Source organism: Doryrhamphus excisus, linkage group LG5, assembly GCF_037039965.1.
Source record: "Doryrhamphus excisus strain RoL-2023G ecotype Guam linkage group LG5, RoL_Dexc_Guam_v1.1, whole genome shotgun sequence".
NCBI lineage: Eukaryota > Metazoa > Chordata > Actinopteri > Syngnathiformes > Syngnathidae > Doryrhamphus > Doryrhamphus excisus.
The window spans coordinates 23,728,426-23,742,220 of NC_136361.1; the positions used below are offsets into that span (position 1 = coordinate 23,728,426).

Sequence of the window (13,795 nt, forward strand, 5' to 3'; positions counted from 1 at the left end):
ACGTGAGCTGAACGGGACACACACCTAAACTCCACATGTCGGACATCAGCGAGGCGGGCTGACCCAGGACCAGCTCCGGGGCTGAGAACTCCGGGCTTCCCACCAGAGGATGGATGAAGCAGGAAGGCGGGTTGAGCTGGACGGCATCTCCAAAGTCAGTGAGCTTCACCACAGGCTGAGAAGACACTTGTTCCACCACAATGTTCTCGGGCTAAAAAGCCAAAAAAAAAAACGTGTTTGGGCGGAGTTAGGACTCGTCGCACAGGAAACCATGACGACAAGGGGGCGTGTTTACTTTGAGGTCGAGGTGCGCTATCCGCCAGCCGTGCAGGTACTGCAGTGCTTCCAGGATATCTCGAAGGTACAGAGCCACCTTCTCCTCCGTCAGGTTGCCCCAGCTCACAATGTAGTCCAGGAATCGTCCTTGGTCGGCCCTGAACACACCAGCACCGCACCAACGCCACTTTGGCGTCACAAACATTCCGTGGAAGGTCTCAAACTTCTAATGGGATGGCGTACGCTAGCGTGCAAACTTACATCTCCAGTATCAGGACGTAGCTGTTGGCGGTCTCGTACGTGTCCAGCAAGCGGACCAGGTTGGGATGATCCACGGTCTGAAGGAGTCTGATCTCCTGCAGAACCTGTTCCCGACGCAACAGCTTCTTGTTGACGTGTTTGGCCGCCACCGTCCATTTGCTCCCTCGCTGGTCGCACCGCTTGGTCACCGAGAAGCGGCCTCTGGGAAACGCCACAGGAGGATTATTACATCATTTGGATTCCACTTCAATTATTCTGTGGCGCTCCGATATATGTAGACGCGGCAAGTCCCGTGGTTTGGATATTATTGTGGAATTCTTACCTTCCGAGTTCAGAAATATCCGTGTAGTGGGACTCGAAACCGCGTTTCCAGATGACGCTGCTGTTATCATCAGGGGTTCCTGGGAAAGAACAGGAGGATGTTCACGATTACGATGAAGTCATCGCCATTCGCCGATCAACTCAAACGGCGTCCGTGTGGATAAGAACGATATCTGGCACACGCCAGGACCAAAGTCTCTCACCTGACACTCTGAGGCTGGCGGAGGAGGTGACGGAACCTGCTGCGTTCATGGCCACGCAGGAGTACGTGCCGCTATCGTCATCAGACACCTCCAGGATACTCAGAGTCACCTCTCCTGTCTCGCTGCAGAAACACGCAGGTATCGTTTTTTTTTACTACGAGAGCCGTCCAGAAATACGACATGACGATGGCGAACATGAAGACCTGAGGACCCTTCCCTCGCCATCCGACCCAAACAGAAGTAATCGACTTTGAACCTGTAGGTGATGCTGTACTGTCCGTTGTTGCTCAGCGTGCCGCCGTCCGGCCCTCGCCAGGTGACGGCGGCTCGGGGTCGACCGCTCACTTTGCACCTCAGAGTCACATTGTCGCCGCTATCGCATGCTACATCGCTAAGCGGGATGAGGAACTCCGGAGGAGCTGCAAGGGAGAAGAAGAGGAGGAAAAATGAGAGTCGCTGAGTCGATGCTTGTGTATCGTTACACCCTAAAATGCTAGATATCAGAGATCGTTATATGCCCCGTTTTCCGGACTAGGAGTCGCTAGGTATGTATAATGAAAAAGAAAGGTCCATAAGAAATGTATTTTATAAAATCAGAGACCAATAAAAATAAACTAGGTGGTACGCTAACGTCTCATATTATTGAATTATTATTATTATATATTTTTTATTATTATATTATATTAATTAAATTATTATTATTATATAATTATTAATTATAGCCCATCAACATAATTACTTTACTTTGGCTTGTAATCTGCAGAATAAGATTTTCTTTTTGGGGGCCTTTGTGTTCCATCTTTCCGTCTCAGTTGTCTTTGAAAGTTGATGTTTACATTATAAATGTTTAGTCGCAGACCAACCAAACCATAAAAAAATCTGTACAATACGGCGATTAACAATGAATATTTTATTCAAATTCTTGCGTCGGTGTAAGTCTGCAGCAAAACAGACGGCGTTCCCGCTAATTAATGAGCGTGACGGCGGCCAACTTGGAAGATCACATGTATTGGCTTTCCAAACTTCCTGTACTTTGTCTGTGTTATCTCCAAAGCAGAAATTGTGTGTGAATTTTGCAAACATTAATATTGACTTCCACTGCGAATAGAGGATACAATTACAGTTACTATCAGCAATTACCATAAGAATTACAACCATGGAATGTAATTTCACCAACAGCTGAGACTAAAAGATCCTTGTGAAGATCCCTGCAGGTTCGGAGAACGTCTAATTAAAATATCGTCAGCGCAGTCAAATAAAAATAAGAGTGACTATCATCCTAGAATAGATTATGCTTGATTGACATGCTTGGGATTGACACAACCATGTGACCTACCATCATAGATGGAGTTGGTGTTGAGAAGCTGTAATAAACACAAAGACAAACATAAGCTCCCAGCACAGACGACATTCCAGAAAGAAAAGGAGGACGATGATCTCCATTCTCCACCTTGCCAGAGACTTTGCTGGCCAGGTTATCCTGAGATTTGCGGTATCCGTTCTCCAACTTCCTGCCTTCCTTGTCTCTCTTCTCGGACTTGCGTCGGATACGAAGTGCAGTATGCCATGAAAGTGATTTTCTAAACCCAAGTAGAGAGATGACATCACCACTGACCTTTTCCAGGACATATTTCTTCATATTTAGGCGACCATGTTGTCTTACTTGATGGTTCCCTCGGGGAGTTCAGGGGTGGTGGAGGATGAAGTATGTCCCAATACAAAGCCAGGAATCCAACCCTCGGCTGCGGGGCAGTGCTCGTTTGCGGCCCGATACACCAGGAACATGTTCTGCTGGTTGCTGGCTAGTATTTGAACCACCTCACCCTGCGCCACGCTGATCTCGTCCTCCTTCACGGCCACGTAGTCCTGGGTCACCAACATGGTGGACACGCTGCTGCTGCTGCTGCTGCTTTCACTCTAGTGAAGACCACAAGATAGGAAGGAGCATGAAACATCTTGCAAACATGAAGTAATTCATATTTAATATCAATCAAATGTATGATTTGATGATTAAAGGTGCAAGCGTTAAAGGAAGCAGGTTAAAGTGCTCGGCATCCTGGACGTGTTGATAGGACAGGAAAAGGGAGTGATGACTTTTGTCACATGACATTCGAAGGATGGGCCCCCGTCCACATGGAAACGCTCCTGCCGGAGTGGGAAGTACTCACATGTACACGGGAACGGATCACCGAGTGGAAAGGATGTAATACACAAGGCTCACCTACGTGTGGCGCTATACTATACTATACTATACTATACTATACTATACTATACTATGCTATGCTATGCTATGCTATACTATGCTATACTATACTATACTATACAATACTATACTATACTATGCTATACTATACTATACTATACTATACAGGAAGAACGCATGCATAAATCCGTCTTCCGCTTCCCAAGGCTGATCGAAATTTAGGAGAAGTGGAATTACTGCGAGTCATTTTGGAGTATAAAATATAAGAGGAAGCCGTTTTCCAAAAAATACAGTTTCAGGACACCCGGAAGGCCGTTTCCATGTGGATGGGAGGCTGAAAAGATCCAATACTTTGGACCTGAAACCTTTCCGTGGGGGTGACCCCTAAATCAGCGTGGAAACACACGAGTCCACGTTTGGAGGACTTAGGCTGGGCGAGGAAGGAAAGGATGTGATGCGGTCAAAGAGGCGTTTGTGTGTTAGAGCTGGTTCGGGATTAGGATTCCTTCTTAGAAGAATGACTGGAAAAGGTGAGAGACGATGCTTGTCAGATGTTCAAGGTCAAGGTCACACACAGCGAAGCCGGAAGAGAATGTGAAGTGGAAAGGCTCTATGGATGAGATCTTCTGTTAGTAGAAGAACCAAATGCTGGTCTCACTCGCACGCTGGCTGAGGTTAGTGCACTCGGCTAGCCGTTAATCTCCAGCGGAGTCGTCGCTGTAAGCCATTCTCATTCTGACTGACAGCGGCCAGTCAGTGAAGGCGGGGTTAGTGGCGGCGGGTTGCTTCTCCGGAGCCAAGACCTCAACCTGTCCTTACCCCGTTGCTGTGGGTGGAGTGTACGGACTGCTCGCTGGTGGAAGAGCACGTGCTCATGCGGTCCAAATCCTTACTGTGGGCGGAGTGGCGGTGATGAGGAGGGATCCCCCTGATGAAGGACTCCCCTCCGCCAAGACCGTCCCCCACGTAGGAACTCGGTCGCCGGGTGGGAGAAGCAGGCACTGGCGGGACCGTAGGCCAGAAAGGGTTGCCCTTATGAGCGGGGCTGGATGGGACCAGGGCGTCCTTTTCTCCTCCAGGAGACTGGGGCGAGACCAGAGGCGAGACTGTCCTGACGCGGGGGTTCTTGAGGGCCAGATGCAGAGGAGGGACCGCCATTTGTGGGATGGCGGCTGCTTTTTGGCTTTCTTCAGAGCCTCCCGAACCGTGTCTGACGCCTCGCTCCAATTTGCCTGCCGGTCTGATGCTGTTAGCTCCGCCTCCATTGCTGGCATCCGACTCCATCTTTTGCTCCTCTGAATCCAACAGTTGGCCGTTTGAAGGGTTGCCGGGATACAAGTTAGAGGGGCCGGACTGAGGGTGGCAGGGTGACCACGTACCTGCTGATCTGTCAGGCCCCTCGGGGCCCGGGGGGTGGTGGTGGTGGACTGGCTGGGGGAGACGCGAAGACGGCTGGGGAATTCTGGAGGGTCGAGAGCGAGGACCACACAAGGAGGAGTTGCCTGCCGATCCTCCAGAGCCGCCGCCGCCTCCACCTCCACCCAGACTGGCGGTACTGGTGGAGCTGCTGCCTCCTGGAAGGCCTCCGGTACCACTGCTGCTACTGTTGGGTGGACCCCCAGGCCCACTGCCCCCCACGTGGTTCCTCTGGTACTCTATGGGGGACGTCAGAGCTGTGGCAGGAAAATGAAAAGTTACTGGTTTTCATCCAATGTTTACATTTCAACTAAAGCGACTTTGGACGCGAGGCGGGGTCGACCCTGGACTCGTCACCAGCAGAACAAACACAGTCAAACATTTCCAATTTCCACTTTGAGTTGCTAATGTTGGGACCTCTCTCACCATTGAGGAAGTTGCGCTGGTTCTCCAGGATCTGGCTGACGTGGTGGATCCAGATTTGACTGACTCCAGGACTCGTGGAATGGAGGGCGTACCTCTCCACGTTACCAGCAGAAGACCTGGAGGTCAGTGTGAACTTGCAGGGGTCTTCTGCATTTTCTTCCAGACCCAACCAGCTCACCTGCCATGGTGGGATGGGATGAGATGAGCGCCGTAGGAGGACAGGAATGGTGAGAACCAAAAGCTCGTAGGAACAGACTAACCTTGATGCTGTTCTTGAAGAGGTAGCCAGGAGTAGAAAAGCCCTTTTTCTTGTCCAAGGGTTCACTGAATATAACAATCTGCTCAAAAAGGAAGACTCTCCTCTCTTTCATTCTGGACAAAAGTCCTCCATCCTGGTCTGAAACCAAAAAGGTGTCTTGGAGGAGCAACCTGCCCTGTGCTACAATTTTACCCTAAAGATAGAAGGAGAGCAGAGTGTCAAGTCTTGGGAGGGGAGGGGGTGAAGTAGTGAATACTGACACCTTGTGGCCAATGACAAAACTACCACTACTACAACGACTACTAGATGACATGTAAAAGAATAACAGTACAATATCAAAGTTATGAAAGGTGGTACAAATAAATCCTAACACGACCCCAACCTTCATGTCAGCGATAACTATGGTGATGATTGGACACCACGTTGTTTATAAATATCAATATATGAATACAATGTGCGTGAATAAGCCCATCTACCTGCCCACATGCACACAAAAAACTTATTATTATTTATTCAAAATTATTTAAATTATTTGTGCAATTTACGGTTTACGCTGTACATTGTTGTTCATATTAGATCTATTTATTCACCACATTATTATTATCACTATTTATTATTATACGTTTATTTATTATATTATTACATATATTATCCATCCATCCATCCATACATTTGTACATACATTTGTTTCTGTGTCCATGTAACAATTCCAGCCATTTCATTTCACCTACGACTAACAACGCCACTGTACACGTGTTCGGAGGCCATGTCATACACGTAAATGCCCGCCATTCATTTCCCAGATGCTCAAACAAAGCCAACTATTGACAGCAGTCTTACATCAAAGCCTTGAAGGCGTCCAACATTCATCATGTCGTTGCAGCGCTTGGGAACCACACACATCACCTCTACAGCTTTCTGGAAGGAAGGAAGAGAAGCAAACTGACTTCAAGAATACGGCTGCATGCATGCGTGATGTCACATCCTTCAGTAGGCCACATCATCTTTTGTTTTAACAGCTACTCCTACTTTGTAACAGACATGGTCAAAGTAGTATTTAGAAACGGAGCATTTAGTCTTACCTCCAGCTCCGTAGAATCCACTCCAGCCTTCTTAGAGACCTTGAGAAGATCCTAGTCATGATAATACACAAAGTCTTCAGCAAAAATGTCCATGCGGCGTAAAAACAAACACGTTGCAGCGCGTTACCTTGAGGAGTAGCTGGTACTTCATGATGCGTTGGACAGGCTTGATGAGCAAATCGGTGATCTGCAACCTGTGTCCCAAACGCTGCTTAAGCTCCTGATGGACAGATAGCAGGATTATTCCATCTGGCCTTCAAAACAAATGTTGCTCAATTATTTGAAACGCTTACTTCAAAGTAAGTGTCAATGTACTCGGACACAATGTGCTCGGATTTGGGCTTGTTCTGGCAGTAGACGATGTACATGTGGAAGCGCCGCTCCTGCAGGACGCAAAAAACAGGATGTGGGAGGAAATAGCACAAAATAAAAGTATCCGTTAGCCACATAAACATTTGATGGTTTAGCATTTATCTTATTTTAGCTATCAGGGCTTGTCAATTCTTTCCTATTATGCTCCTCCCCCAGATATGAAATACTATTAATAATCTTTTATTTGGCTGTACAAACCACCGTATGAGTTGCTGTCACCAGCATCATTCAAGCATCAATAACAACCTGTTGTGAGTACTGTCTTGTCCCCAGGGGTGCCCGCCCCACCATGGAGATACACGGTGTAAAGTATACCTGTTTGACAAATAAAGAAGCAAGTCTATCAGGATCCTCCAAACACTTCTCAATCTCCGCCAGGAAAAAGCTGTGGACAAAAGGCACGATTTCATAAAAAGACACATTAGGATATTAGACAAATATGATGAATACCGGATGCCAAGGAATAAAGGCTATGGCCATACTCTTTGTGCCAGTCGTAGATCTGATGGATGTTTCCAAAGACCATCTTGTCTTTTCCTCTCATGTCATCTGGAACGCCTTCTTCCTTCATCCGACTCATGTAACCCTGGGGGGGGGGGAGAAACCGCCTTGAACATTTTCAACTCCACAGCACATTAAGATCATATATATACTATATATGCTCTACTATATATATATATATATATACTACAGTACTTGGGCTCATACTACCTCCACTACTGATCCCAAATCTCTGACATAGTCTCGTTCGGTTTCCACCAGCTCCAGTAAGACATAACTAAAAGAAACAAGAGAAAGCAATCATTATATCATAAATATTGGCTTCAAGTACACACAATAGTCGGCCGTGTTCAGAAGAACACGAGACTCACTGTCTTCTCTTGAGAAAGCCGGACTTGCGCTCGTCCACCTCGTCCATGGGCGAGGAGGACGAGAGGAGGGAGTTGTCGGAGGGGTTGAGGGAAGGAGAGCTGCTGTCACCTTGCTCCACGGACAGAGAACTGGGACGATCCTCCAGGGACTGCAGGGGTGGAGAGCAGAGGGCGGTCAGATGGAGGGACAGGAAGGAGAACATAACACTAACTTTTAGACTCAACTAAATTGTAGGGTTTACTTCCTCTTTAAGTCTTCATCTTGGAAAGACATTGTGGACAATTCGACACGTCCAACCTTGTGGGAACGTTGTGGGAAAGGCCCTATTCTGTCACAAACACAAACCTACTGTGGTTGGATGAGAGCTGTGTGACCTCCGACGTCTTATTATTCTCTTGTTATACTTCTGGAGGAATGGACAACGCCAAGTTGATATACGTATTTTCTTTCACTTCCTGTTGTCACTTCATTGCGGTTAAACTACTTGACAAAATATCCACTAATGGCCCTGAGTAATACTACAGCTGCGTATTTGATGGTTCATGTTGTGGCGGTGAGGTATTTGTAGCGCTTTGATCCACAGGAAACCACATTTTCTAAGAAAAACATCCGGCCTCCAGACACACTCAACCAGCGTAAGGCCAGTGGAAATGTTTGCATTGGGAACGCTGGTGAGTGGAATGGTCGTTTGTTGGAAAAGACGACAGCAGGCACGAGTCCCAACCGTCCCAAATGACGGGTGGGACACCGCGCACGCGGACCCCATGCGCACATATTTCTCACCATCTTACTCTTCACCAGCTCCTCGATGGCGCTGACCAGTTCAGCAGCACTGGGAGTCTCTGAACTGCTGGGCCGAGCGGACAAGCGGGTGGCGGACTGGCAAACAAAAAAGAAACAAGAAGAAGGAGATGATTTTTGTATTTGACATACGATGATGAACTAATCCTGACATCTTCATGCATGCAGAAGCCCTGAAGCTTCAGTGGCTGCTGCTCTCTGTGTTTGTGATCGCGCTCACCAGTGGAGGGTTCGGACCCCGACACTCCACATGTTCAAATAAGGACCTGGCGGGTGTGTGGTCCCTAATAAAAAGGTTAAATCGGGGCCAATCACAGGTCGGTTTGGGGGAAACACGGTAAAGGGCATGCTCTGGGGTTGGCTCAGCTGCTCAAATAAAAACAAAGATGGATGTTGTTCAATACTCCATCAGTGACGGGGGCAGTTTGAGGCACAACGGCAGGCAAGTGGCGGTCCCATAAGCCTCATGAGAACATGGACAATGGAGTATTCGTTTCAGTAACAACATACGTAGTAACAACGCTCTGAGGGTTAGTGTCAATCGTCAGAGGAAAAGTCAAGAAGATAGACGAAAAAAAAAAAAAGGCGTGGGGATGAAGGTGGTCTTCACATGGAGAGATAAGGGAACTGGGAAAGAAGAGAGGCAGAACAGAAATCAACATAATGCTGACAGACAGAACATGCAGCCATGGAGAACATAAGAGGAAAAGAAAGGAAACATGGTTAGTGCCAAAGCAATTTGGATTTTTACAAATCTATTTTTAGAACACGTAGAATAAAAAAAGTGAAAATGTGCTGATAAAATGGATGAATAAATCAATTTAAATAGGAAACATGGATATATGGCTATGAACAAATGTACTGTAAAAAAATGATATCGATATTTCTCATGTCCAATGGGGCATATACTGTAGCTATATATAATATAATAATTACAGTTAGTTTTTCATATATTTACTTATTATAATAATTATCTACTTAGTTATCCTGTTTACGACCTTCTAAGTAGGATTTTTTATATTATAAATATAAGAAAAAAGACGAAAAAAGGAATGACAAGAACATTTTTTGTTTTTTTAATGTACCATAAATGCTCCAATTGAAGCCTCTATTGGGTCGCTGATCTACAAAAGCAAATAACTGAGCAGTGTGGGTATTTTACAACATTGGTTCTGTTGCCACGTGGACAAAGAGAACTTTGTTTTTCTTTTGACTTTCTGATGCACGCCAAATCCTCATTCAAGCCCACTTATTTGTTACGCACCACAGGGTGTCACATTTCGGAAATAACAACCTCGGCTCCAATTAAAAGGCCGTCCTATTTGTGGTTTGATTAATAAAAGTCCCGACCATTGTGGACTTGTTCCGTGCCGACCCACCTTATCATCCTGGGAGTCCGGCTGCAGCAGGCTGTGTTGCTGGATGGCCATGGGGGGAGGAAGCGGGACAGCATCAGCCCCCTCCTCGCCTTCCTCCTCCCCGCAGCTCTGCATGCCGGATGAAGAAGACTTGGACAGCGTGCCGCTGCTCAGGCCTTCGTTACGCATGCGCTGGAGGGGGAAGGAGAAAGAGAAACATCTCCAGATGATTGGTCAAAGTCCAACCACAGAGGAACCTGCTCAGTCTCTTCTCACCTCCTCCAGCGTCTCATCCTGTGGCGTGGCAGCACTGTCGTCAGAGTCCTTCTGAGGGCCTTGCATCACGTCCAGGTTCTTCCTGGTGCCTTCACGGTTCTTTTTGTGCTTGTGAGCCAGCTTCTTGACATGACCGTCCGCCTTGCCGGAGCTCAGTCGCCTAACGGGGCTGGTCAGCCACTTCCTTAAGGTGTTCCCGGGGCGTTTAGGGCCAGGGGAGCTGTGTGGCCCCAGGGTGTGGCTGGAGCCCGGCTGCAGGGTGTCATTGCTGGACACAGACAAGGTATCTGGAGGTGGGCGGGGAGAAGAGGAAATCTGTTAGTTTGCAAATGAATACTTCGTAAACATGGCATCCGTTTCAACACAACAGCATGAATGCTCGTCTGGCTCAGCAGGCGGACTTCATACAGACAACATTTATTTCGATAAGCATCATTAGTTCGCACCCAAGATCCCCAACTTGTTCTCATACAAGTCGGCTCCCAGAGGCGTACGTAGGTGGTCATTTCTATTTTTGTTATGTGTGGTGATGAGAACATTAATTCAGGACAAAGGACATGCTGCACGCTTCAAAAAATATCCTCTGTTCTTATTCTCTTTCCATCTTCTGTGTTTTTGAAGTCTACCTTCGTTATCGCAATGTCGACCCAACTCTGATACCATACAACATTTGGGGGGGGGTACACCCCGACCTACGTGCTCCTAGATGCTACCCAGGAAAACCTTGAACGTAGCCAGGTCGCAAGAAATCGACCCTCCATCCAATTTCGGATGGAGGGTACGTATATGTAAATGTAACACGTACGTACGTTGGGATGAGTCCCGCTGAAGCTCTCACGGTTCACCGATGGAATGATTTTATACAATTTTATATTCCACACATGAACACTTCATTATTGCTGTGAATATTTACTTACATGGTTTTATTTCTACTTCCTTTTGACCAACTTTTATGATGAATGTGGTACATCAGTAATGAAAGATGGATGTGGTACATGAAAAGTACTTTTGTACCACAAAAGTAATGAAATGCCTCTCATGCTGTTCTCAGCTGCAGCGGAACCAAGGCTCCAACTTGTCACTTGGCACAGGAAGCGCTCGAGTCAAGATGCACAAGTAAAGTGTGTACGGGGCCGACGCTGACTCAGAAGCTACGCCTACATGATTGTTGACGTCATGTGACCTTTCAAGTTACGGAACATCTCGAACAGCCGGCGGGTATGATGAGGGTTCGCGTCTACAGATCTGAATGCTTTGCAGTAGCCTGGCACTTTAGGGAGTATTTTTCCATGTTAAACGGCCGCAGTCATGCAGTGATGACAGTCGTTCATCCTGCAATATTTGACTTTGTTACGCATGAATCAGCGAAGTTCAAGACAGAAACACAGGCGAGGTATGAGGAGGCTGTTGGCCTAAAAGGGACAAGATGGAGAACCTGTACTCTAGATGTTTGCATGGAATTCTGTCGTCACGTATGAGACTGCTGTGGTACCATGCTGCTTTCCATCCTGATGTATTCTTATGATGTGAAATGTTTGAATCACGTGCCTGGAGGTGGAATAAATGAAAAAATGAAAACAGACCGAAATCCATCTGGAATAGGTGCAGATTCTGTAAGATCTAGAAAGCTTTCGATGCGGGTTATGGTGTGTATCCGCCCCTTAGGAGTCCAGAACCCAATACAAAGGGCCCAGAATGAGCATAGGTCCCCTTTCATGTCCCGTGGGTGGTGGTTAAGGCTTGGCAGAAAATAACCTCTGAGGACACACTCATCCACATAGGGGGCTTGACCTTTGTCCTTTTTGGTTTGGAAGGTCATTGGATGTATCTCCACAAGGCGACTATGCTCTCGTCTAAAAAAGCAAAGCCAAGCAAAGCCAAGATCTGTCAGTGAAGAAAGCAAGAAGGAAACTATGAGAATAAAAATGAGTGCATACTTTGGTGCTGATTCAAGTTAGAGGCCATTTTAGCCAACCAAAAACGATCCAATTTGGAATATCAGGACCCGGAGCGCATAGTAAAAGGTCAGCATGGAGAGATGAGTTGCTAGGCGTCCTTTCCACAGTCCAACAGTGAGACGATATCCCTGACATCCAGCCATAAATACACAAAATGGCGTGTAGCACAAGCCATCATTTCACGCTCCTCTAAAAACTGCCAGAACTTGAACCCTGCAGGTCGGTGTCCCACAATAGGATGGAGGGGAGTAATCCGAAAAGTGTCTCCAATTCTGCAGGAGCATGCCTGCGATTCCAAGGGTGTCACCAGGGGAGCGTCTTTGAGTGGGCTCTTCTCTTCCGTAGGAGATGTGGTAGAAGCGCGCCTACATGGGCTGGTGTGGGTTGGAGACATGCTTTTTGGAAGCAGAGGCTCCAAGAGAGGAGGACGTTCCTCTGGGGTTGTCTGGCTCTTCTCTAGACATGAGGACAATGCATGCTGAGAAGCTCTCACCACCAACAGCCACATTTAGGAAGGGCGTGTAGTTGGCATGGGCGATAAGGGAGTGGACACAGCATTCGCTTTGCATTCTTAAGTCAAAACACGCTCACATTTTTAGACTCTCCATGTCTACGCGATGAAGGTAAGAAGCACATCCATTTCTATTCAGCTGCGTCACCTTCTGCTGACAAGGACGGTAAAGTAGAAGACACCTGCCCCAAGATAGCCTTGCTTTACGTTTACATGGAATGTCGGACATTAACATCAACATTAAGTGACAGTGCCGTATGTTGTCAGTCTAAACGCCTTACCCAGGTCCAGCAGCCAGAACTTGCAGTTGTGCGAAGGTGCTCCCTGTGCTGAATCCATGGGGCAAAATGGGTACAGAGACACTAAAGACTGGATCCCATGGGCCATGTCAGTCAAAAACGTCCAACCAGTCCGACATGAAGCGACCCCTCACATCATCAACTTGGAATTCAAATGATTTCTTGCGAAAAATGTCACTTCTTTCCATAAATACGTGGACCGAGGAAGTCAAGTCCAGAGTGAGGAAAAATAAAAAGTCCAATGCAGAATGAGAGAGTTTCTCCCTCCCTCATCCCTCGCTCCCTCCCCCCGTCCCTCCCTCATGAGTGGGTTGCTACGAGGACATTGGGCGAGCCTCCGCTGTGTGTGTTCCAAGGGAATGTCTGGAAACATGCTGTGCATGGACCATATTATCCTTTGTGGGTACACCTACTCAGATCGAGGGGGCGGGTGCATATTTAACAAGCACGAGGATGCACGGAAGTTGTGCACGACGCCTTGAGACCAATATAGATAGAGTTATGAAATCCGAGCAGCGCAACCTCATAAAGTGCAGTCAAAAGAAGCGTACAGTCAAGGATGTTCTCTTATTGATGTCTGAAATTCCAACAACTTTATTGAAGTGCCTTTGGGCCACACAGACTGTTTAACTTTAACTTTGGTCACCTCTTTCATCAAAAATGATGAATTAATTTACTCAAAAAATTCAATTATTTAACATGATTAAATTTAACAGTGGTTACACCACTCAGATTGCATCGTGCAAACACATTGTGTGGAAGATCTACCTTTATTTATAACCTTTAGTGACTTCCACCACCAATTATTCCCTGCTTCCAGGAATTGGGGAGCTTTTCACTCTAATCCCCGAAACGGTCACACTTCTGCAACGCTGAACAAAGTGGCCTACACGGTGGCCA

The 13,795-nt window shown here is 47.0% G+C and overlaps 1 protein-coding gene across 8 annotated transcripts in view; it reads right to left on the reverse strand.

The window, feature by feature from the left end:
* triob (trio Rho guanine nucleotide exchange factor b) overlaps window positions 1-13,795 on the reverse strand; it is a 71,293-nt gene that overhangs the window by 2,045 nt on the left and 55,453 nt on the right. For 6 of the 8 annotated variants that reach the window (XM_058052917.2, XM_058052921.2, XM_058052915.2 and 3 more), the window contains 23 exons: window positions 10,128-10,414; window positions 9,873-10,043; window positions 8,476-8,571; window positions 7,692-7,840; window positions 7,531-7,597; window positions 7,302-7,405; window positions 7,135-7,204; window positions 6,741-6,830; window positions 6,575-6,667; window positions 6,448-6,498; window positions 6,206-6,283; window positions 5,367-5,558; window positions 5,107-5,284; window positions 4,084-4,937; window positions 2,725-2,978; window positions 2,512-2,641; window positions 2,398-2,425; window positions 1,318-1,480; window positions 1,062-1,183; window positions 860-938; window positions 538-738; window positions 296-434; window positions 25-211 (listed from right to left, as the gene is read on the reverse strand). In XM_058052917.2, coding sequence (XP_057908900.2) covers window positions 25-211; window positions 296-434; window positions 538-738; window positions 860-938; window positions 1,062-1,183; window positions 1,318-1,480; window positions 2,398-2,425; window positions 2,512-2,641; window positions 2,725-2,978; window positions 4,084-4,937; window positions 5,107-5,284; window positions 5,367-5,558; window positions 6,206-6,283; window positions 6,448-6,498; window positions 6,575-6,667; window positions 6,741-6,830; window positions 7,135-7,204; window positions 7,302-7,405; window positions 7,531-7,597; window positions 7,692-7,840; window positions 8,476-8,571; window positions 9,873-10,043; window positions 10,128-10,414 — 3,783 coding nt within the window. Of the gene's footprint in view, window positions 1-24; window positions 212-295; window positions 435-537; window positions 739-859; window positions 939-1,061; window positions 1,184-1,317; window positions 1,481-2,397; window positions 2,426-2,511; window positions 2,642-2,724; window positions 2,979-4,083; window positions 4,938-5,106; window positions 5,285-5,366; window positions 5,559-6,205; window positions 6,284-6,447; window positions 6,499-6,574; window positions 6,668-6,740; window positions 6,831-7,134; window positions 7,205-7,301; window positions 7,406-7,530; window positions 7,598-7,691; window positions 7,841-8,475; window positions 8,572-8,713; window positions 9,160-9,872; window positions 10,044-10,127; window positions 10,415-13,795 lie in introns of those variants that run through there. The other 2 variants (XM_058052922.2, XR_009119880.2) reach the window with 2 other exon arrangements.